Source organism: Gekko japonicus, unplaced genomic scaffold, assembly GCF_001447785.1.
Source record: "Gekko japonicus isolate JY-2015 unplaced genomic scaffold, Gekko_japonicus_V1.1 scaffold238, whole genome shotgun sequence".
In the NCBI taxonomy this organism is placed as follows: domain Eukaryota; kingdom Metazoa; phylum Chordata; class Lepidosauria; order Squamata; family Gekkonidae; genus Gekko; species Gekko japonicus.
In genome coordinates this window covers 855,386-879,959 of record NW_015161411.1, presented here as the reverse complement: position 1 = coordinate 879,959, position 24,574 = coordinate 855,386, and the positions used below count along the sequence as shown (strand labels likewise).

At 47.8% G+C, this 24,574-nt stretch overlaps 1 protein-coding gene across 1 annotated transcript in view; it reads left to right on the top strand.

The window, feature by feature from the left end:
• Positions 1–12,121: 12,121 nt before the first annotated feature.
• Positions 12,122–24,574, top strand: part of PSMD2 (proteasome 26S subunit, non-ATPase 2) — a 59,889-nt gene continuing 47,436 nt past the window's right edge. The window contains exons 1-6 of the mRNA XM_015427065.1: positions 12,122–12,300; positions 17,486–17,542; positions 19,632–19,796; positions 20,943–21,064; positions 21,916–22,140; positions 24,042–24,200. Of these exons, the coding sequence (XP_015282551.1) occupies positions 12,157–12,300; positions 17,486–17,542; positions 19,632–19,796; positions 20,943–21,064; positions 21,916–22,140; positions 24,042–24,200 (872 nt within the window). The 5' untranslated portion in view covers positions 12,122–12,156. The remainder of the gene's footprint in view (positions 12,301–17,485; positions 17,543–19,631; positions 19,797–20,942; positions 21,065–21,915; positions 22,141–24,041; positions 24,201–24,574) is intronic.

Below are 24,574 nucleotides of genomic sequence, written 5' to 3'. Positions count from 1 at the left end.
AAATTTTTGTTTCAAAATGAGGAGATTTTTTTGTATTGTTTTGATTTCCAGAGATTCTAAAACTTTCCGTTCTGCTTGTAGTTTTGAGTAAACCTTTTTTCGGCCTGTCTTCTGATATTCCTTTTCTAATAAAGATATATTAGCCAGAGTTGCAAGTTTTAGTTTTTGTGTTTCTCGTTTCAGGTGTGTGGATTCCGAAATTATGACTCCACGTAAGACCGCTTTCAGAGCATCCCATTGAAGCGCTGGGGCAGTCTCCGTGTCTTTATGTATCTGCAGAAAATTTGTAACTTCTGTGTTTAATCGTGTTGTAATTGTTTCCCTTAATAAAATGGAGATATCCATAGACCATTGTTTGTCTATTGTATCAGCTGTTATATCTGAAATCTGACAGCTCAACCATGCGTGATCTGTGAGATGCCTGGGACCTATATCCGTTGATTTAATATTTTGCTGAAGAGAAGGAGAGATTAAAATATAATCGATCCTCGTGTGCACTTTATGTGGTGCGGAATAAAATGAGTAGTCCCGTTCAGTAGGGTGCTGTAATCTCCAAGCATCGATGAATTTAAAAGATTTGAAAAGAGACATCAGTTTTGTCGGCTTCTCTCCTTTATTTAGCTTGTCCTTGTAATTTGAACGGTCCAGCACTGCATCAGCAATGTAATTGAAGTCCCCGCCAATCACAATGTGTCCCTCCTGAAAAGGCTTCAGCTTAAGAAAAACTTCTTTTAGAAAAGTTATTTGGGCATCATTCGGTGAATATATGGAAGCGAGGGTCCAACACTGTCCTTCAATGGAACCTTTGATGAAGATAAATCGCCCGTCCAGGTCGATTAGTTTATCCTGTAGTACAAAATTTACTGTCTTTGCAAGAAGAATGGCCACTCCCCTTGACTTCGTAGATCCTGGAGCCATATATTGTTGGGGAAATAAAGGTGATTTAACAATAGGATGATTGTTAGAGCGAAGATGAGTCTCCTGTAGGAGTAGTATTGCCGGATTGATTCTTCGAATGTGTTGCGCCACCCGTTTCTTTTTGATCACGTTATTCAGCCCATTAATATTCACTGAACATATCTTTAGCGAAGACATTCCGTCTATAGTATAAATTACTGAAGAAATTTGAGTATAGGGGACAGAATGAATATTTTCTAAAAGATGTGTGAGAGCTGTGTAACTGTTTTTTGTTTGTTTGTTTGCTAGTTTGTTTTCTTGCGTTTAATAAAATTTAGCTACAGTTAACGTGGGATGAGTGAAAGTGCAGTGCAACTGAACTTAATGTTTTTAAGGTATATGTCACCAATATGGAAATTTTAATTTATAGATCTGGGTAAGTGTGCAATATTACGAACAAGATAATCAGTGAAAAAACTACTCAATTTTGTATTAAAATCAATCAATTGACTTGTATAGTAAAATATTATAGTTCTGGGTAAGTGTGCAATATTACAATCAAGATAAACAGTGAAAGAACTAGTCAATTTTATATTAAAAATCAATCAATTGACTTGTATATTGAAATATTATACTAATAACAAATAAAACCTGACCCCCCTCCCTCTCCCACCCTCCCCCAATTAATTGATCCGATTTCGAAACTCCTAAAGCAAGTAACTGTTTCCCCCCCCAAAGTCGCTTAGAAATTTATAACAGTTAAAAAAAAACTATTTACAGTTTTCATAAAGCCTGACCCCCCTCCCTCTCCCACCCTCCCCCAATTAATTGATCCGATTTCGAAACTCCTAAAGCAAGTAACTGTTTCCCCCCCCAAAGTCGCTTAGAAATTTATAACAGTTAAAAAAAAACTATTTACAGTTTTCAATAAAATCCAAATTAATTAAGATCAAGTAATAAAGAGAACAACAAGATAAACCCTTCCTCCCTTAGTGATTATATGAAATTTAATAACTTCCTTAACTTCAGGTTTCAAACTATATCCGCTGTGTTGAGTCTAGGACTTACATTAATTACGGAAACAAGTGACAGCTTACTTGCCTAGACCCACTTACTACGTAGGAGGACGCGGTCTTAGTTTGCTTCCAAGTGAAATCCGCAAGATCCGCTAGTAGCGTATGAGCGCTAACCTACTAATATAAAGAACACTGATCGTTATGATAGTCCTCAGTTAGCGTAACTATAGGTAAAAAGCTTAGCACCAAAATTTGAGGAAAGATTCGTTCGCACACAGAATATAAAGAAGAACAAAACAAAAAGAAAGAAAGAAAACCCCTCGAATCTTCCGGGATCTGTCTCCTGTATTGATGACCACAGGAATCCCGTCCGATTTCTCCTCTCTTTTACTTTTGTGTTTGAGGCAAAACCCAAAACCCGTTCCCCCCTCCCTTTATCTAGAACAATATCAACATTCACAGACCACCATGAGCAGTATCTTATATTTTCTAACTATCAGTCAACTGTATAAATCACCTAAGCATTTCTAAAATACCGCTCTACGTTACTACATTTCTCCCTCCCTCTCCGGTGCATTGAAATCTTCCTCTTCCCTCGGTGCCGATCTCGGGACGCTGTCTGCGGAGTCTGATGATTCATGGCGACGTTTAGAAGTTCTCTCATTTGTGTCCATCGGTTCCTAGATCTTTAAGGTCTCTAGCAGGGTTCTCCCAGATTCTTCGTCCATTGCATGCAAGAAGGAGCCTCTGTGAGAAACTTGAAGCCCGCCCGACGCCATCCACCGGTACCGAATGTTTGCTTGTTGAAGCCGTAATGTGATTACTTTTAAATCTTTTCTTATCTTTAAAGCGTCTTGAGGGATATCTGGAAATACATAGATCTGAGTGTCCTTGAAAAGCAAAAAGCCTTTGTTCATCGCTTCCTTTAATATACTTTGTCGGGTTCTGCCGTCAGCAAATTGAACGAGTATATCCCTCGGCCCTTTTCTCCTCGGGTTATTTGGAGCTCCCAGGCGAAAGGCTTTATAAATGTCCAGCCGATCGTCCTCACCGAGATGGAACGCTTTAGCAAGCCATTTCCTCATAAAAGAAATTAAGTCGTTTTTCTCCTCCTCCCCCTCCGGGATCCCGCGAACTTTTAGATTTGGCAGTCTCATTTGTGTCTCTAAAGTGAGTATTCTTTCGTTATGCTTACTTTCCCGCGCTTTAATTTCTTTCACTTCCTTTTGAAGGGAGGAGGATATATTTAGAGCCGTTTCTGCCGTGGTAGCAGTTTTTGCGAGAGCCGCCTGAATATCAGTCAATTTTGCCGATAGCCTAATTTCCATGTTCTCCAGAAGAGTTGGGAGGTCTATTGGGTTGGTCGACTGGCCAGAGGCCCTTGGCTGAGATTTAGCGGCCGCCATTTTAAGAGACATGTCACCCGCAATCTCGGCGTTCAGTTTGCTTTTTTTTGGTTTAAAAAAGTTTTTGGACGTCGCTGTAGCAGTCGTTTTAGCCACTGTGGGTTTAGAAGCGATATTCTTACCCATTCCTTGGAGAAGGTGCGATCTTGTGGTCTGTGGAGTGAGTTTTAAAGGGAGGAGAGACGGAGCCTTCAAATTAAGCGACCGCCATCATTCCCAGCGTCGCCACGCCCCTCACAGGTTCTCACAATTAACCAATTACCGTAGTCTTCTTGAGTCCCAGCCTGGAAAAAGGGAAGAAAGCTGCAGGGAGAGTCAAATAATGAACACCTGCAAATCAGACCAGGCCACTTAATAATCACATTACCCCTTGAGGGGAACTAGGGTGCTTTGCTTCATAGATCTGTCCCTGTTATAGGCTTACCAAGTACCTACCTCAAATCGGCGGGGGACACATACTTCTTGTCAGGAACATTCCCGTGCAGAAAACAAATGTGCTGCACCATGCCGTCACCCAGACATGACGCAAGCACGCTGGGTGACGCTCTGGCAATGGAGCTGGAAACTCGATGGTACCATCGAGTTTACAGCTCCATTGCCAGAGTGTCACCCAGCTACGTGCCCAGTGTGCTGGCATTACATCTGGGCGACGGCATGGTGCGGCGGGGGGATGTGACACCGAGGGATGTTCCGGCCGGGAACCATGGGTCCCCCGCCGATTTGAATGTAGGTACTTGGTAACCCTACCCTGTTATACTGCTTGGGATTGTAGGCTATGAGCTTGACCATGGTTCCAGTCTTCCAGAATAATTCTTACACTTGAATTTCTTTCCTTCCTCATTATAAGAATGATCACTTGCAGATTTGGTGTAGTGGTTAAGTGTGCGGACTCTAATCTGGGAGAACCGGGTTTGAGTCCCCACTCCTCCACTTGCACCTGTTGGTGTGACCTTGGGTCAGTCACAAGTTCTTTCGGAGCTGTTCTCTCAAGAGCAGTCCTCTCAGAGCTCTCTCAGCCCCACCCACCTCACAGGGTGTCTGTTGTGGGGAGGGGAAGGGAAAGGAGTTTGTAAGCTGCTCTGAGACTTCAAGTGAAGGGCGGGGTATAAATCCAATCTCTTCTCTTCTTCTTCTTCTCTCTCTCTCTCTCTCTGAAAGAAAGAAGAGATCGTTTGCTGGAGAAAGACAACAGCCTTGCATCTGAAGAAAGGCTGGAGAGTTTCTCAAGAGGATCCCAAGAGCATATTTTCTTCCCAAATGAGCTGGCTGACAGTAAGTATCACTCATGGTTATGTCAAGGGAACAGGCAAGGAATAACCATGAGGGATTCTGTTATTTGCTTCTGAGCAACATTTGGTTTGGTACGATCATACAGCCTGCTGGGTGTGAGGAGGGAGGGAGGCCTTCTGGAGACTGGGATTTGGAGGGTTAGGAGCTCCTCCTGAGCAAGAGCTCAGCTGTGGCTCTTGATGGGATGCCCTTGGACCTTACCTGCCCTCCCAGGTGTTAATGGGATGGAATGCTCTCTTTATTCCAGGAGAGGATGATCAGAGGAATGAGGAGGGTGAGGAACTTGATCAGCAGTTGCCAGATCAAGTCAGAAGTGAAGGCATGAAAGGAAACATTAGGAATCGAGGCAGACCTAAGAGAAAGAAAGGAAGCCGTATGGTTGAGCACAGAGATGGAAGATGGCGTAATGGTCATTTTCCAAAGCAGAGGATAATAAAGGCAAGAACATCCATTCAGTGTGGGAAGTACTTAAAAAATAGATCACAGCTCCTTGTGCACCAAAGCATACAAAGAGGGTAGAAACCTTTTGAATGCTCAGTGTGGAAAGAAATTCAGGTTGAGTGGCCATCTTCAGAGGCATCAGAGAAGCCATACAGGGGAGAAACCTTTTGAATGCTCAGAGTGTGGAAAGAGATTCAGTCAGCATAGCAATCTTCGACAGCATAAAAAAACTCACACAGGGGAGAAACCTTTTGAATGCTCAGAGTGTGGAAGGAAATTCAGATTGAGTGGTGATCTTCAAAGGCATCAGAGAACCCACACAGGGGAGAAACATTTTGAATGCTCAGAGTGTGGAAAGAGATTCAATAAGCATAGAAATCTGTGGTGGCATCTAAGAACCCACACAGGGAGAAACCTTTTGAATGCTCAGAGTGTGGAAAGAGATTCAGTAAGCATAGCAATCTTCGACAGCATCTTAGAATCCACACAGGGGAGAAACCTTTTGAATGCTCAGAGTGTGGAAAGAGATTCAGTAAGCATAGCAATCTTCGACAGCATCTTAGAACCCACACAGGGGAGAAACCTTTTGAATGCTCAGAGTGTGGAAAGAGATTCAGTAAGCATAGCAGTCTTCGACAGCATCTTAGAACCCACACAGGGGAGAAACCTTTTGAATGCTCAGAGTGTGGAAAGAGATTCAGTAAGCATAGCAGTCTTCGACAGCATCTTAGAACCCACGCAGGGGAGAAACCTTTTGAATGCTCAGAGTGTGGAAAGAGATTCAGTAAGCATAGCAGTCTTCGACAGCATCTTAGAACCCACGCAGGGGAGAAACCTTTTGAATGCTCAGAGTGTGGATGAAAATTCAGGTTGAGTGGTGATCTTCAAAGGCATCAGAGAAGCCACACAGGGGAGAAACCTTTCAACTGGGAAGAGATTCAGTCAGACTAGCCATTATCAAGAACATAAAGAAGCCACACAGGGGAGAAACCTTTTGAGTTCTCAGAGTGTGGGAAGAGATTTGGTCTGCATGGCCGTCTTTGACAGCGTCTAAGAACCCACACAAGGTGAAACCATGTCATAGTTTAGCCCGTTAAAAGAGCTCTTCTATAAAGCTTGAATCTGCACAGAAATTTTACCCTATGCAGGAAGAAATGTAAAAAATGCTCAGACTATGAAAGGAGCTGTAGCCATGTTTGAACCCCTCAAATACACTCTACCATCCCACATGGTGTTAAAGGGACACTACACTTTCCCCCCTGCAGGCAGTTTGCAACCCTAGATTAAGTGTTTCTTTATGAATCAGAGAAAACAAAACTTTGCTAAGGGAGATTCAGTGCTCATTAAAGAGATTATTATTTGTTTCAGGTGAATCAAACGTTGTGCTTTGTGGAGGTTTTTATGAGTTGGGCTTCATTAAATGTGTTAAAGGTTGGTGTGGCATGTCCTTTTTCAACTGTATATAAAGTTCTAAAAAAAAAATCCTCTTGCAGATGCTTGAGATTCACACATTGGGCCATGACTGATCTTCATGAATGAATCCAACTCAGTTTGCCCCCATTCATGATGTTGGTCTGTTAAGTTCAGAACCAGAGTATTGGGTTAAGACTTGGTGGATCTGATTCAAATCCACAGTAGGTGTGGAAGCTCTTTGGATGCAATTTAGCCAGTCACATTTTCAGGCTAACAGACCATCCTTACCTACTTTCTTCCCACTCCTCCATATGCAGCTGCTGGGTGACCTTGGATCAATCACAGTTTTCTCAGAGCTGTTCTCTCAAGAGCAGTTCTCGAAGAGCTCTCTCAGCCCCACCTACCTCACAGGGCGTCTGTTGGGGATGAGTGGAAGGGAAGGATATTGTAAGCCACTTTGATACTCCAAGTGAAGGATGGGGTATAAATCAAGAAACTACTTCCTCCTTGAAAAGTCCTTAGACTAACGCAGTGATTCAGCTCTAAGACTTTATTTAAGGTTCGGGACAAGACAAACTAAGCCGCTCACAACAACCCCGCACCCAAAACACACCCACACACAAATTATTGACTATTTACATGGCCAAGAGTTCCATAGGCTCTTGGCCGGGAGCCTAGCCTGCTGATAGGCGCCGGCCAGGATCCGCTTGTCCCATTGTTACTGCAAGCGAAGCTCGGCTGCTTCGCATGACCGCGTGGTGAAATGGCCATGCACATGGTCTGGGATGGATACATTACACTCCTCCTCCTCCTCGTCTTTTCAGAACTCCTACGATCAGGTGATCTTGAGCAATGACTAAAAGAATCATACATTATTTACTAAAGGAAAATATGGTAGACATAAATTTGGTGACCAAGTAGGTTGTGTTCTGGTTTCCAGTGTGAGATTGCAAGTGCTCAAGGCTGCGCTCAGCTTTCGGGGCTTCTGTTTTGTTTTTATCCTTTACCCCTTTAAGCTCCTGTGTGTGTGTGTGTGGGTTATATTTTCTTTCTTTCCCCTGTTTCTTTGTTGTTCCCTGTTTTATTTTTACATTTACTGAGGTTTTGAAGTTTTTATCGTATCTGCGTCTTTTTCGCCTCGGCTTTGCCCGCCTGGAAGGGACAACAGCTCCCTTTTCCTGTTTTCCCTCCCTGGCTGGTTTACCTCTTTTAATCTCTGTTTATATTTCATTTCTGTTTTTTTTATTTTTTCATTTTTATTCTATGTCTGCAGTTAATTGATTATAGTGGATCTTAAAGGATTTTAGCTTCCATTCCAATACTGGAGAGAGTTCCAGTTTCTGGCGTGAAACAGCAGACTCAAGGCAGTGCACTGCTGTTGGAGCTTGCTTTACTGTATTTTTATCCTTTCTCTCTTAAGCTCCTATGGGGGTTCCAGATGGGTAAATACCGTAGTGGCGGGACAGAGAGGAAAAGCTTCCTCAGGCTGGGCTGCCCTGCAAGGGGTCCCTCTCTGTCCCACGTGATGAGCAAGGCCAGGAAAAAGGTCAGGCTGGCTCCAGTACAGTGGGAAATGATTCAGTTGTGCATAATTTGCAGAAAGCCAGGAGAGTGGGAGACTTCCTGACTTCCCCAGGCAGGCCATTCCATAAGGTGGGAGCCACATGTATGGTCAGTTGTTAGGGTTGCCAGATCCCCTTGCTGTTGTGGTGGGGGGATTTGAGGGGCGTTCTGGGGGTGGCATTCTCCACAGGATGACGTCACCTAGAAGTAGGGTTGCCAAGTCCCCCCGGAGGTGACATCATTGCATCTGGCATGTTGTGGGGGATTGTGGCCCCGCCCCCAATGTGTCTGACAGGGTTGTTGTGCAAATCAAAAGGGGGAGAGGAGAATGATGTGAGCTGCTTTGGTCCCCACAGTGGAGAAAGACTGTACTTTTACTAGGTAGAGGCTAGAGGGAAGGGGGAAGAGATGGAAACCTGAAGTCAGAGGGGCAGATAAAAGTAGGTGGATGGTTGGCTGGGGCGGAGATAGGGATGCCAACTCTAGGTTGGGAAATTCCTGGAGATTTGAGGGGTGGAGCCTGAAGAGGGTGGTAGAGATCAGTTCCCCTGGAGAAAATGGCTGCTTTGCAGGGTGGACTCTGTGTCATTATACCCTGCTGAGGTCGATTCCCTCCTGCTTGGGTCCCCACTGTGGAGAAAGACTGTAGTTTTCCTAGGTTGGGGCTGCAGGTGTGTGTGGGGGGAGATGGAAATCTGAAGTCAGAGGGGCAGATAGCAGTAGGTTGATGGTTAGCTAGGAAGGAGATAGGGTTGCCTGAAGAGGGTGGGGTTTGAGGAGGGGTGAGACTTCAGACAGGTACAATGCCATAGATTCCACCCTCCAAACTAGCCATTTCCTCCTGGGGGACCTTTGCTGCCAATCCCCAGGAGAGGGCTGGAGATCACTCAGAATTAAAGCTGTTCTCCAGATGGCAGAGATCAGTTCCCCTTGAGAAAACTGTAAACTCTATGTCATTATACCCTGCTGAGGTCACCAGAGCAAATTGATGCTGAGTGCCCCAAGGCTAGGGCACCTGCCCAGAGCTTTCTAGAGCTCGTTGTATTTATTTCCACAACGGGACTTATTCCTAGTTAAAAATAAAGCTCAGAACAGCTCCACATGGGGAGGAAAGGTTCCTTCCTCCCCCCCCACAGCCATTTTCCATATTGAAACAGCGGGGGGGGGGTATTTCCTTGTGTTTGCTATTCCACATGCATAACTCCCCACTCCAGCGCTGTTTGACTGGGGCCATGCCACCCCCATGGCAGTATTCCAAACCCATTCAGGCTATGTGTTATTTTTTAATAGTCATTCCTTGAAGCCACTCTGTGCCTGCAGAGAACCTGGAACAAACTCTTTGAAAAAGCTCTCCTTGAAGTCTTTTGGAGGGCCCCGCCCTGGCAGGCACCCCGGAGAGAGATGTCTTGTGGAAGAACCAGGAGGGTGCTTGGGGCAACATAACTGCAAGAAAGGGGAAAGGAAAGAGATGACCCAGCATTAGCACATGATGGACAGCTTTGGTCCAAAAGCAGAAACGGCAGCACTGATGAAACCTTCCCCACAGTTCCTTCCAGAGGCTCACTCTTGTGCTGTGATTAATTCATAAACTGAGGCCAAGGTGGGTTCCCCAGTAAATCAGTGGCTTTCACTACTAGGAATCAATTGCTTTTGTTTGTATTTTTAGTAAAAAATAATAATTGGGTTTGCCTCTGTCCTTTATAAAGTTTATATCTCTGGTCCCTGGTCTTACATCGTACGGCACACATGGCCCGGCTCGACAAAGTGACATTTATGTCAGATCCGGTTTGAAACCTGTGCGTATTGTGTCTTGCGGTGGGCAGAGGCATCCGAGCCAGTTCTGCTAACGGGAAGCAAATGGCTGACAGCGGTGTGTTTGTGTGTCCCTGATGTTATAGGGTTGCCAACCTCCAGGTAATGCCTGGGTATCTCCCACTTTTATATTTGATCTCCAGGCAACAGATATCAGTTCACCTGGAGAAAATGGCTCCCTCCCACAAACACCACCCTCCTCAGGGTCCTCTTCCCAAATTTTCAGGCATTTCCCAACCTAGAGCTTGTTAGGGCTGCCAGTCTTCATTTAAAAAGGTAAAGGTTCCCTTGCTCGAAAGCCAGTCAAATCCGACTCTAGGGTTGCGGTGCTCATCTCCGTTTCAAAGCCGAAGAGCCAGCGCTGCCCGAAGACGTTTCCGTGGTCATGTGGCCGGCATGACTAAACACCAAGGCGCACGGAACGCTGTTACCTTCCCACCGAAGTGGTACCTATTTATCTACTTGCAATTTCTTGCTTTCGAACTGCTAGGTTGGCAGGAGCTGGAACTAGAGACAGGAGCTCACCCTGTCTTGCGGCACCCGGGTCTTGAACTGCTGAACGACCGACTTTCCACAGCCTGCAGTTCAGCGTCTTAACCACTTGAGCCACCGCAGCTCCATTTAGGTAGTAGTAAATGAGAGATCATGGGAAAAGCAGTTAAGAAGAACAAAAAAAAAGGGTGTGTGTGTGGAATTTTCAGAATACAGTTTTGCTACACTTACTCTGTTGACAATAGGGTTACTATGGCCCCGGTCACACGGAACATTTGCCACGCTGAAGGCACGATTCTCCTGTAGAATTTTCTGGCCGATCACACCGGAACATCTGGGAGGCATAGCGCTCCTGTGGTGAACTCGTGGCGTCCCGCTGAAGATGTGCATAAAAAAAGTACCTGGGACGGCCTACTAGCAAATGGTTTGCCACAGGCTGCATGCGGATTCCCCCCGGTGTAATCACGCCGTGCAGCTTTCTCCCCCATTGTCCTGTTTGCTGCGGGTGCCAAAGGAGGAAGCCTCCCTCACGTCTGAACACATAATCGCGGATCAAACTGCGACGGCGCAAATAGGCATGCTTCCCCCCCACGTTATCTGGCCCCTGTGACCAAGGCCTGTATTTTGAAAGGCAAGAAAGAGGACATATTTCCTGACGGACTACTTCAAACAAGTGATCACTACCACAGGTCTTATTTTAAATATCCCTACTATTTTAGCTGTGATAATTGCTACTAGCTAGGAATATTTCCTACCTTCCAACCCCAAGAGGACATTTTCATCAGCTTCTTAAAAAAAGAGCCAAAAGAAGACAGCCCCCCCCCCAAAAAAAAAACCCTGTGTCCTCAAGAGGACACCTGGTAACCAGTGCTCCTTCTGAGCTGTGGAGTCTTGTGAGCAAAAATTCATCTTTGTGAGCTATTGGCATTAACGTTGTGAACAAGCGATTTGGCTACTGTAGAAATTAGTTTGCTCTGGAGCCACCCTTCCTGAGCTAAGGCAAAAATCTGTGAGCTGGAGGCTAAAAAACTGTGAGCTAGCTCACACTAACTCGGCTTAGAGGGAACACTGCTGGCAACCACAGCTGACAATAAAGGTATCACACCATATGTGACATGCATATTGAATAGAACAAAGTTTGAGTCCAGTAGCACCTTTTAAGTCCAATCAAGTTTGATTCTAGGTATAAGTTTTCCTGGTGCGTGCACCATTCTCCAGACCAACATCCCTACCCACGGGAGCATATTGAATAATAAGGCATACTCAGGAGAAGAAGCATATTCCTCATTCAACACATATATATCATAACATATATAATTATATGTCTGTGTTTCACAACATATATCATTTCAAGATGTTGTCGAAGGCTTTGCAGGGCCGGAGTTCATTAGTTGTAGATTTTCCGGCCTGTCTGGCCGTGGTCTTGGCATTGCAGGACCTGACCTTTCGCCAGCAGCTGCGACTGGCATCCTCAGAGATGAATTTGCTTAATGCCGTGACTTCTTGCACATGTCGTCTTTTGGAAGAAACAGGTCGCGTCTTTCAACCCACCTTGAGCCCCCTGAGAAATAGCGCAGAGCTCCAGTCCCCAACCGGAGACAACGGCCCACGTGTAGCCTCACGTCGTCGCCCCGCCCACGTCTTAATCTCCGTAGCCCCGCCCCGCTTCCTCCTCTTCCCCCCGGTGCATGACGTCACGCGGGCGCGCGCGCTCCCCCTCATCCTCTCCTCCTCGGCCGATTGGTCCGCCGAGGCCCCGCCCCGCCGACGCGAGCGCGCCTGCGCAGTGTGTCAGCGAGTCTCTGCCTCAGAGGAAGCGGGTCGCCATGGACGAAGGTGGCGGCAGTCAGCGGCGGTCGCAGTCCACATCCGCGGCGGGTCCCGGGTCCGGGGAGGAGAAGTCGTCGGGGCCCTGGACCAAGGACAAGAAGGACCCCAACGCCACCGCGGCGGACAAGGAGCAGGAGCTGGTGAGAGCCCGGCCGAGGAGCCGCGCTGAGTCACGGCCAGGCCCGGAGGCCGGCATCGGGGCGCCCCTGCTTGGAGCCTCGCTCAGGGAGGGAGGGAGCAGGGAGGGACTATCCAGGTCTTCTTCCCTTCAGCCTCCCGGGAGTGACAGGAGGCTCCCGCTGTGGGGAGCAGGGTCTGGGGTTGCCAGCCTCCCGGTGGGGCCTGGAGACCCCCGGCTTTTACAGCTGATCTCCAGCTGACAGAGATCAGCACCCCTGGAGCACATGGCTGCTTTGGAGGGTGGATTTCATGGCAGTTTACCATGCAGAGCCCCCTCCCCTCTCTAACCCCCCCCCCGTCTCCTGGTTCCACCCCCAAAGTCTCCAGGTGTTTTCCAACCCAGACCTGGCAGCCCTACCAGGGTCCCTCTGGGCATGTGCAGAGCGCAGCAGAGGAGGAGGAGGAGATTGGATTTATACCCCGCCCTTCACTTGGAGTCTCAGAGCGGCTTACAAACTCCTTTCCCTTCCCCTCCCCACAACAGACACCCTGTGAGGTGGGTGGGACTGAGAGAGCTCTGAGAGAAGAAGAAGAAGAAAAAGAGATTGGATTTATACCCCGCCCTTCACTTGGAATCTCAGAGCGGCTTACAAACCCCTTCCCCTCCCCACAACAGACACCGTGTGAGGTGGGTGGGGCTGAGAGAGCTCTGACAGAAACTGCTCTTTTTCAAGAACAGCTGTGCCAGAGCTTGTGACTGACCCAAGGTCACATCAGCAGGTGCAAGTGGAGGAGTGGGGAATCAAACCCGGTTCTCCCGGATTAGAGTCCGCACACTTAACCACTGCACCAAACGAGGGCCCGCCATTCCTGGGCATCTCTCGAGAGGGTTTGTTATCATACCCACCATGGCCGGCGCGCTTGGGTCGGAGGATGTGAATTCCAGCCAGGCTTCTGCTCTGACATAGGCAGATATTTTAAAAAGTGCATATGTGTATGTGAGGGCCGGTGTGGTGTAATGGCCTCAGACTGTCCATGTGGCTTAACGTGGTGCCTTCCGTGGAGATCGATTCAGGTGTGGTCTGAAACGGGTAGCCAAACTTGCTTGACGTAACAGCTACACAGAACAAAAGTCAGATGTTTGAGAGCGGCAACACATGAACAAATATTACACATATGTTTTAATTGAAAAATAGGTACGTTTGCTTTTTATTAACATTATAAATTAGACTGTGTGAAAGAGCTGCATACGGCTCCCGAGCTGCAGTTTGGCCACCCCTGGTCTGAAGCAACTGAACAGAGTTTGAGTCTTGTGGCACACTGAAGCCCAACGAAGTTTAATTCTGGGTATAAGCTTTTGTGGGCAGATACATTGAAATGGAAGAAATACCTTGAATAAAATTCTGTTGGTCTTCAGGTTGCCACTGGACCTGAACTTTGTTCAGGTACTTTCCACCTTGATAGATTCAGGTGGGTAGCCGTGTTGCTCAGAAGAAATAGAACAAAGTTTGCATCCAGTGGCACCTTTAAGACTAACAAAGTTTAGTTCTGGGTATAAGCTTTTGTGAGCATGCACGCGTGTTCTGGTATCTGATAAAGTGTGCATGCACATGAAAGCTTTCCCCCAGAACTAAACTTCGTTGGTCTTAAAGGTGCCACTGGACTCAAACTTAGGCCCCGGTCACACAGAGCATTAGGCACGCTAGAGAGACGGAAGATAGGCAGATTTTCTGGGCGCGATCTCACCGCCACATCTGGGAAGCGTAGAGCTCCCGTGGCTCACCCGAGGCTTCACTCCGAAGATGTGCTGTAAAAAACTAGTACCTCGGAGGTACTAGTTTCCGGAAACCGCGGGGCAAGGGTGGGCGTCGGATCACGCTTCCGGTGTTAGCTCGTGGCATCCGGCGCCCGCCCATGTCCCGCTGCAAAAACTTTTTGGGGGGTCAAGTCTCCATGGGTGCGTACAAGCACCCAACGGTGCATGCGAACACTTGCGTTAAAAACAACAACACAACCCCTGCGGCGCCGCTTCTTTGCCGCACCGCAGGAGTGAGGTATGATCGGCGCCTCCCCCCAACCACGGGACGTTGGCGGGATGTTTGATCCAGCTGCCGTGCTGTAGTTCGTTCCGGGGCAAACAGCCATGCCTCCCCCCTGCGATATCCAGCCCGTGTGACCGGGGCCTTTGTTGGGTTAGGACATGAGTGTCCTGAGTTCAGATGTGACTCAATTATGAGGCTTAGTGGATGATCTTAGGACAATCATGCTTTCTTTGAGCCTAAGCTTCATTGCATAATTTGTGTGAGGGGTAATGGAGCAGTAATGTAGTCTGCCATAGCTCCTTGGAAGGAGGATGGGATAAACAGGTTCAAGACAGTTAAATGGGCATCTTATTTTAAGCAGTGGCGCACCGGGCAGCTATATCTCTGCTGTCATTCTTTTGGTCTGACACATGAGGAACCTGGGCACACATCTTTTGCAGACTTCAGTGTGCTGTAGAAACCCTTGATAATGTCTGCCGCAATTATTAGGCCTTGTAGTTGACAGCATGTTTCTGTGAGGAGGGCTAGGTCAGACAACGTGATAAGTGGCCTTGCCATTGAGAAAACAGGGAGTAGGTATCAGTATCTTATACTTGCTGTGTGGCATCAACCACGTGGATCTTTACCAGCCTAAAGGAGGGCAGTAGGCTGGTTCCTGACAGATCTATGTCCTGTTATTAAGATCTATGTCCTGCCAGCTCTGACCTGGAAAGACCAGGCAAGTCAGATCTCGGAAATGAAGCAGTGCTGACCCTGGCCAGTCCTGGAAGGGTAATCTTGAAGGACTACCGGGGCCGGGATGCAGAGGCAGGAAATACCAAGCCACCTCTCTGAAATGTCCTAGCTCCACTAGCGGCCCCCAGAAGTCACCATGACTTCCAGGCACACAAGCACATACACATGCATTCACAAATTTTTTTTAAAAGATATATGTTCTGCCAGGGTCTATGTTCCCTCTAATTTTTTTTCCTACTGAGCAGAGCAGTTTCACATCCTGAGCGGAATAGAACTGCTGTAATCTTGAAATTAGGAGTAATCTTGAAGTTAGGAGCTGCGGTGGCTCAAGTGGTTAAGATGCTGAACTGCAGGCTGTGGAAGGTCAGTAGTTCAGCAGTTCGAGACCCGGGTTGCCGCATGACGGAGTGAGCTCCCGTCTCTAGTTCCAGCTCCTGCCAACCTAGCCGTTCGAAAGCAAGAAATTGCAAGTAGATAAATAGGGACCACTTCGGTACCACTTCCGTGCGCCTTGGTTGTTAGTCATGCCGGCCACATGACCATGGAAACGTCTTCGGACAGCGCTGGCTCTTCGGCTTTGAAACTGAGATGAGCACCGCAACCCTAGAGTTGGACTCAACTGGCTTTCGAGCAAGGGAACCTTTACCTTTAATCTTGAAATGGGCAATGGGCAGTGCCAGACCCTGCACGGCTCCAGATTGCTGCTGAGCGGGGCTTCCCATGTGAATGAGTGGCCCCTCACATGCGCAGCTTAGAGGTAACGCTCCCTGCCATTCCTTTTGGCACAAGGGGGCTGTCAGTGATGAGGCTTACAGTTTTGTATAACTCCTGCAAGCCTTTCAGTAAGCTAGTGAAGCAGGTGAAAGGCTGAGGGAAGGGGGCTTGCCTGTGGCAGGGATGAGATTCAAACTGAGGGCTTCCCGACTTGTACTCCAGTCCCTTAGCTACTGTGCTACAACTGGCCGATCAACATCAAGATCTACTTTCTGATTTTTTTCATCTGGGGGTGTGATCTGTCAATTGTGAAGTGCTGGTGATTTCTGGAAGAAAATAGAACATTCCTCTCTTAATGTAAAATCTGTTTGTGTCTGTGTTGCTCTGCATCTGATACGGGTGTAAAACAAGGGGTATTTTTTTGAGCCAATTTTTAACCTGTTGGCAGTCCTCTTGAATAATAAACCGTGTGGCATAACTCAATTCTGATTTGTGTACAGAGCAGAATTCTGTCTGAAGTTATTACAAATCAGGCCTTGACAACTTTTCTTTGGCTCCAGAAGCCAGCTCAGACATTTAGGAGCCAGATTCCAAGGTTATGAACATATTTTCTCACTGTTGCTACCATAAACAAATATTAGGAAACATAGAGTTTTCCCCTCAGATGGCTGTGGCCCCGCCCCCAGCGTGCCTGGCATCATCACGTCACCTCCGGCTGACGTGCACGCCGGGGTGGGTTTTCCCCCGGGGCCCGATTCTGCGGCGGCGGAAATCGGGCCTCCAAAGCAGGGGGAAATCCGCCCCCCGGGGGGACTTGGCAGCCTTAGTCCTTTACAAAGTTTATATCTCTGCTACCTGGCATTGCATTTCATGACACACATGGCCTGGCCCAGCAAGGTCTCATTTATGTCAGATCTGGCCCTCATAACAAATTAAGTCGACACCCCTGCTCTAGAGTAGTGGTTCCCAGCCTTTGGGGTATGTTGACGCACAATTCCAAATTTACTTAGTATGGTGACCTATTTTTATTATTTTTTTTAAAAAAAGAGCATTAAAATATCGGTGATATGGCAGCCTGGAACCCACTTTGGCAGACTTCGTGACCCATAGGGTTGGGAAACACTGATCTAGAGCCCTTGAAAGTGTAGTTGAGGAACTGTAGAGAAAGATCAAGATGGGTAGCCGTGTTTAGTCTGTCTAGCAGTAGAAAAGAGCAAGAGTCCAGGAGCACTTTAAAGACTAACAATATTTGTGGCAGGGTTGGAGCTTTTCTGGGTCACTGCCGTGTGGTATCTGAAGAAGTGAGCAGCGACTCACGAAAGCTCCTCCCCTGCCACAAATTTTATTAGTCTTTAAAGGTGCTCTTGGACTCTTGCTCTTTTCCACTGAGGAACTGTAGGTTCTCTGGGATTTGGGGCTTTCCCGGAGGCTTGGATTTTCTGAAAATATAACTGACTCAGTGGCAAAGTTCTTTCAGGCTGCTCTTCTTACACGCAGTACAGTATTGTAACACAAAACCTGTTTTGGGGAGATATAAAAGTGAGACTTATTTATATGGATTTTAGATTATTTTAGAACGGGGTGTTGTTGTCCGTCCCCCCCCCAAGTTGGTATATGTCCCATGTTTTATTTATTTATCTATTTGTGTATTTTCTCCAATGTCAATGCCAATAAAGGGAACTGAACTGATTTTCACACCTTTTCCTCTTTACAGTCTGAAGAAGACAAACAGCTGCAGGATGAGCTGGAGATGCTGGTGGAGCGCTTGGGGGTGAGTTCCCTGCTCTTGACCGTTAGCCCGTGGAGATCGAATGCCGAAGCACATTGCTCACAAACCAGCCACCGCTGAGCACCCTTACAACAGTGAGAACTCTAGAGTCATGAATGGTTGCTTCGTTGGAGGCACTCGGTTGCTTCTTTGGAGGGCTGGTCTGGTACTTATGGGCATGGCTGTGGCCGTACTGAATTCCAGTTTGCAGTCATTAGTGCTGATGGCAGAATGGAGTCAAAGGCAGACGATTAGTGTTGTGCGATTAAATAAATGTGTATGTTTTGTCAAAGGCTTTCACAGCCAGAGTTCATCAGTTGCTGTAGATTTTTCCGGGTTGTGTGGCCGTGGTCTTGGCATTGTAGAACCTGACATTTCGCCAGTAGCTGTGACTGGCATCCTCAGAGGTATAACACAGAAAGATGGAGTATTCTATGTGTCAAGGGTGCCTGTCATAGCTACCGGCGAAACACCAGGTTCTACAATGCCAAGACCACGGCCACACAACCCGTAAAATCTACAGCAACTAATGTGTATGTTGTCGAAATGACAATGAATCTTACTTTTCGAGATACTGGAGGCCAGTCGAAGGCTTGCAGTTTAACAAACTGTTACATGTTGATGTTACACTGGCCTGATAAGGCGATTTTACTTGTGCTCGTAGGACCTAAACTGAAAGGTACATATTGGTACTATTACTATCTCCAATATATGCAGTTGCTTCTGACAGATGGCCAAATACATTTGTGGCCTCACAAATCATTTTTGTGTGTGTGTGTGTCATTCAGTTCCAGATTGGAACATTCCATTTTTGGTTCTATATCAATTGTTTACTGCCCTACAAGTGTAATAGGGTCTGTACTATTTGACCTCTGAAGAAGGCTCCTGTGGGCTGAAATGCATCAGGTCATATATGGCTCTTTTTGTGCATTTGTCACTTTGATTATTTTATGAGGCTTTACTTGGTCCCTTACAAGGTTTTTATATGTTTTTGAAATAAACACGTGTACTTCTGTCTATACCTATTGATGTTTTTAACTTTTGGCCCTTTACTAGTTTTCTAAACTTCCTTTGGAGGCTTTAACAAACAGAAAGGACCATTGTTTGGAGAGGGGCGGCTGTTGTTCATATTTTCTTTTTCATCTCTTCTTGCAAGAGCGCCCTGACCTGGCTAGCCCAGCCTAGCCTGATCTTGTTAGATCTCAGAAGCTAAGCGGGGTGGGACCTGGGTAGTATTTGGATGGGAGACCACCAAGGAATACCAGGGTCGTGATGCAGAGGCAGGCGATGGCTAACCACCTCCGAACGTCCCTTGCCTTGGAAACCCTACGGTGTCGTCGTAAGTCAACTGTGACTTGACAGCAAAAAAACCCAACAAAATTGCAAGAGCCGAGCAAAGTGGAAATGTGCCCCTGAATAAATGTTCCCTCTAAGGGAGAGCCAGTTTGGTGTAGTGGTTAAGTGCGCGGACTCTAATCTGGGAGAACCAGGTTTGATTCCCCCACTCCTCCACTTGCAGCTGCTGGTGTGACCTTAGGTCAGTCACAAGATCTGGCACAGCTGTCCTTGAAAAAGAGCAGTTTGTGTCAGAGTTCTTTCAGCCCCACCCACCTCACAGGGTGTCTGTCGTGGGGAGGGGAAGGGAAAGGAGTTTGTGAGCCGCTCTGAGACTCCAAGTGAAGGGCGGGGTATAAATCCAATATCTTCTTCTTCTAAGCTGTAGAGTCTTGTGAGCAAAAATTCTACTTTGTGAGCTACTGGCATTAAGGTTGTGAGCGAGCAATTTGGCTGCTGCATCAAGTAGTTTGCACTGGAGCCATCCTTCTTGAGCTAGGACAAAAATGTGCAAGCCGGAGGCTAAAAAACTGTGAGCTAGCTCACACTAACTCAGCTTAGACGGAACACTGGTTGTGCCCCTTAACATTGGCTCTCACAGATCTGATGCGTAAGCATCAGTTTGAGTTTTAAATCAGTCACCGTCACAAACCTGGGGGAGACCCTGTCCTGTGGGACAGAAGAGGTGACCTTGCAATTTAAATAGGGGTGGGAGGGAGGCGGCTCTTGCCTGATAGCAGCTGATTGGCTTGTGCAGGAGCACGACACGTCCCTCTACCGGCCCGCCCTCGAGGAGCTGCGGAGGCAGATCCGTTCGTCCACAACCTCCATGACTTCCGTGCCCAAGCCCTTGAAGTTCCTCCGGCCACATTACGGCAAGCTGAAGGAGATCTACGAGAACATGGCTCCAGGGGAGAACAAGGTATACGAACGGAGATCTCTGGTGTAGCTTTTGCTTGTACATACTGTAGTTGCTCTCTCATCGTCTTGCCTTCATCTGTCTCAGTAGTGTGGATTCCAGATGGGTTGAAGGTGAGGGAGCGGAATCCTCATAGAATCTTAGAATCATAGAGTTGGGAAGGGCCCTACAGGCCATGTAGCCCAACCCAACCCCCTGCTCAGTGCAGGATCAGCCTAGAGAAGGAATGTCAAACATGCGGCCCAGGGGCCGGATGAGGCCCCTGGAGGGCTTCTATCAGGCCGGCAGTGGAACTGGCTGTCTTCTGCTGCTTCTCCCAGTTCTGCTGCTGCTGCGTCATCGTAGGTTTGCAGCTTACAGATACACACCTGAACAGCATACGCAAGACTGCAACAGCACAGACATTTTGATGCAGTCGTTCAGAGCAAGAGGTGTCAGTTATCAGACTGTTAAATAAACAAAACATTGCAAGAGTGCTCATGTTTTAAGCATGTTTTTATTTTAAGTAAAAAAAAACCCTTTGTGTTTGTGTCCTTTATAAAGCTTATATCTCTGCTACCTGGCATCACATTTTATGACACACCTGGCCCGGCCCCAAAAGGTCACATCTGTGTCAGATCCGGCCCTCATAACAAATGAGTTCAACACCCCTGGCCTAGAGCATCCCTGATAAGGGTTTGTCCAGCCGCGGCTTAAAGACTGCCAGGGAGGGGGAGCTCACCACCTCCCCGGGCAGCCGATTCCACTGTTGAACAACTCTTACTGGCACGCATCTTTGTAATAGGAGGGCTTCACAGTTAAGCAGGCTTGGTGGTGTTGCTTGAGAGAGGGTAAGAATCCCAGCCAAGAGACATTTTGGATTCTGGTTACTTTAAAAAGCTACCGACCTTTCAGGCTTGCAGAGGAGCTGCTATATAGAGACATGCAGCTCTGAAGCAGCTCAACCCAAATGAGCGCTTGAGAGAGGGTAAGAATCCCAGCCAAGAGACATTTTGGATTCTGGTTACTTTAAAAAGCTACCGACCTTTCAGGCTTGCAGAGGAGCTGCTACATAGGGACATGCAACTCTGAAGCAGCTCAACCCAAATGAGCGCTTGGGTGGGGCGACCCGTTTCTGGCTGTAGCCAACTAACATCTTTCTTCCCGCAGCGGTTTGCAGCGGACATAATCTCTGTTCTGGCCATGACCATGAGTGGAGAGCGAGAGTGTCTGAAGTATCGGCTGGTGGGGTCCCAGGAGCCTTTGGCCTCGTGGGGACATGAATATGTCAGGTAAGCGGCGAATGGCGAAGTTGGAACTCTGGGACATATTTCTGACTGCTTAGTGATTTACATTATGTCCAAACTTTCCTTCAGGGAGCCAAAAGTAGCATAAATAAGGTTCACGAGTGTCTTCTCAGAGGTAGTTTGGTGTGGTGGTTAGGAGCACGGACGCTAATCTTGGAGAATCGGGTTTGATTCCCCACTCCTGCATGCACACGAAGCTTATACCCAGGATTATGCCCAGTTTTTGTTTATACCCATCTTCTGCCCAGTTCATACCCAGGATTAAACTTTGTTGGTTTTAAAGGTGCCAGTGGACGCAGACTTTGTTCTCTGCTCTCCCTTATATTATTCTTATTGGAGAACTGGGATTGGGTGTAGAAAGTATGGAGGAATGTTGATGGCCGCTGGGTTATAATGCAGGACCTTCGAAGGATCTCTTACAGAGCACGTGTTCTTGTCCTTCTTGGATTATGCCCAGTTTTTGTTTATGCCCAGTTCATACCCAGGATTAAACTTTGTTGGTTTTAAAGGTGCCACTGGAGTCAGACTTATGCACTCTCTTATATTATTCTTATTGGAGAACTGGGATTGGGGGTGGAAAGTATGGAGAAATGTTGATGGCCGCTGGGTTATAATGCAGGACCTTCGAAGGATCTCTTACGAATGCACGTGTTCTTGTCCTCCTTGTAAATAATTTTTTGTCAGGGTGTCCCTGACATTATTGCCTTCGAAAAGTCGTCCATTGTGATAAAAACCCAGCAGCTTTCCTGTTGCTTTCCGCCCTGCTAAATTTGCCCTACGGCATTGGGTTTAACGAGGTTCTCTTGCGATAGTCCGTGCTTCCTCTGTCTCCACAGGCACCTTGCCGGGGAAGTGGCCAAGGAGTGGCAGGAGATAGACGAGGCGGACAAGACCCAGAGGGACTCACTTCTGACCCTGGTGAAGGAGATCGTGCCGTACAACATGGCCCACAACGCAGAGCACGAGGCCTGTGACCTGCTCATGGAGATTGAGCAGATGGACATGCTGGAGGAATACATTGACGACAACGCCTATGCCAAAGTCTGTCTCTACCTGACCAGGTGAGAGAGCAGTGCCAAGACTGTGTGTGTGTGTGTGTGTGGACACATGGGAGACGTGAACTGCTTTTAGGTGTGTGGCTGGAGATGAGCTGAGTGAGTTGGGCTATTCAGGCCCCTGTTGCTCCTGTTACCTGGCTTGAAGAAAGCTAATTCCTGTGTACAGGGAGCCAGTTTGGTGTACTGGTTAAGAACGCAGGGCGGAGCTGCCGTGGCTCAAGTGGTTAAGGCGCTGAACTGCAGGCCGGAAGGCTGGTAGTTCAGCAGTTCGAGACCCGAGTGCCGCATGACGGAGAGAGCTCCCGTCTCTGGTTCCAGCTCCTGCCAACCTAGCAGTTCGAAAGCAAGAAATTGCAAGGAGATAAATAGGTACCACTTCGGTGGGAAGGTAACAGCGTTCCGTGCGCCTTGGTGTTTAGTCATGCCGGCCACATGACCACGGAGAAGTCTTCGGACAGCGCTGGCTCTTCGGCTTGGAAACAGAGATGAGCACCACAACCCTACAGTCGGATTCGACTGGCTTTCGAGCAAGGGAAACCTTTACCTAAGAGCACAGAACCGGGTTTGATTCCCCACTCCGCCCTTAACTCGGGAGTCTCAGAGCAGCTTACAATCTCCTTTTTCTTCCCCTCCCCACAACGGACACCCTGTGAGCAATGCTCCCTCTAAGCTGTGGAGTCTTATGAGCAAACATTCTACTTTGTGAGCTACTGGCATTAAAGTTGTGAGTGAGCAATCTGGCCGCTACGTAAATTAGGTTGCTCTGGAGCCATCCTTCCTGAGCTAAGACAAAAAGCCTGTGAGGTAGGTGGGGATGAGAGAGCTCTTTCGAGGACTGCTCTTGAGAGAATGAGAACTTGTGACTGACCCAAGGTCACCCCAGCAGCTGCATGTGGTGGAGTGGGGAATCAAACCTGGTTCTCCCATATCAGAGTCCATGCTCCTAACCACTACACCAAACTGGCTCTCTAAGGTGGTGTTGGGACTCGAATCTAAGCGGATCGAAGGTAGCAAATTGCTTGTGCTGGAGAATAGACCAGGGTCTGGGTTGCAGAGCGCTGACCCGTGCCAGCAGAATCCCTCTGGATGTTCCCTGTGGGTATAGTATGAGACTTTCTTGCTGCTGTCTGAAAGCAGCTCTTTCTGGTGTTGTTGAGGTGGAGCCAGTCTGGCGTAGTGGTTAAGTGTGTGGACTTTAATCTGGGAGCACCGGGTTTGATTCCCCACTCCTCCACTTGCACCTGGCTGGATGACCTTGGGCAAGCCGAATTTCTGATAAGAGCTGTTCTTCTAAAAGAGCCGTTTCTGTCAAGAGCTCTGTCAGCCCCACCTACCTTGCAGGGTGTATGTTGTGGGGAGGGGAAGGGAAAGGAGTTTGTAAGTCGCTCTGAGACTCCTCTGGGTAGTGAAGGGCGGGGTATGAATCCAGTCTTTTATTCTTCTTCTTCGAGAGCCAGTTTGGTGTAGTGGTTAAGTGCGTGGACTCTAATCTGGGAGAACCGGGTTTGATTCCCCACTCCTCCACTTGCAGCTGCTGGATGACCTTGGGCAAGCCGTAGTTCTGATAAGAGCTGTTATTGAAAAAAAGCAGTTTCTGTCAAGAGCTTTGTCAGCCCCACCTACCTCCCAGGGTGTCTGTTGTGGGGAGGGGAAGGGAAAGGAGTTTGTAGGCCGCCCTGAGACACCTTTGGGTAGTGAAGGGCGGGGGATAAATCCAATCTCTTCTTCTCATCTATCCTGTTGGCAGCAAATGGGTAAATAGGATGGGAGAGTTCTGGCTTCATCAAAGGCTGATGGCAAATACTTGGTCTTTCAGGCAGGTAAGTGCTACCTGAGCACGTGGGCTCGCTTGACTGCCATGTTAGTACTAACCATTCTGTGTCCCTTCTCCGTCTCTCCCGAAGCTGTGTCAGCTATGTCCCCGAGCCCGAAAACTCCGCCCTCCTCCGCTGCGCCCTCAGCATCTTCCGCAAGTTCAACCGCTACCCGGAAGCCCTGCGCCTGGCCCTCATGCTGAATGACATGGAACTGGCGGAGAACATCTTCATCTCCTGCAAAGATGTGTACGTGGGGCCCTTATCTGGAGCGTGTGCTTCCGCCGAGGTCCAGGGGATTGAGGGTTGTGGGAAAGGGAAGTGAGCAGAAGAAGATGTGATGGCCGGGGCAGGCACTGTGAGGCCGAAGCGATGCACGGACACCAGTGAGAGTCCATAGGTATTGCTTTGCAAGTCAGAAAGTAGAACAAACTCACTAGAGTAAGAGACCAATCCTTACACGGTCTACGCAGAATTCTAATTTGGCCTGTTCATGGGGGTTTACTATTGGGTGTTGTAAATAAGAAGCGGGAGACTGACCAGTTATGAAGGTGCACAGAGAGTTTATATAGTTATAAAGGTGAATATATACAGAGATATTTACAGGCTATTGAACAGCATGT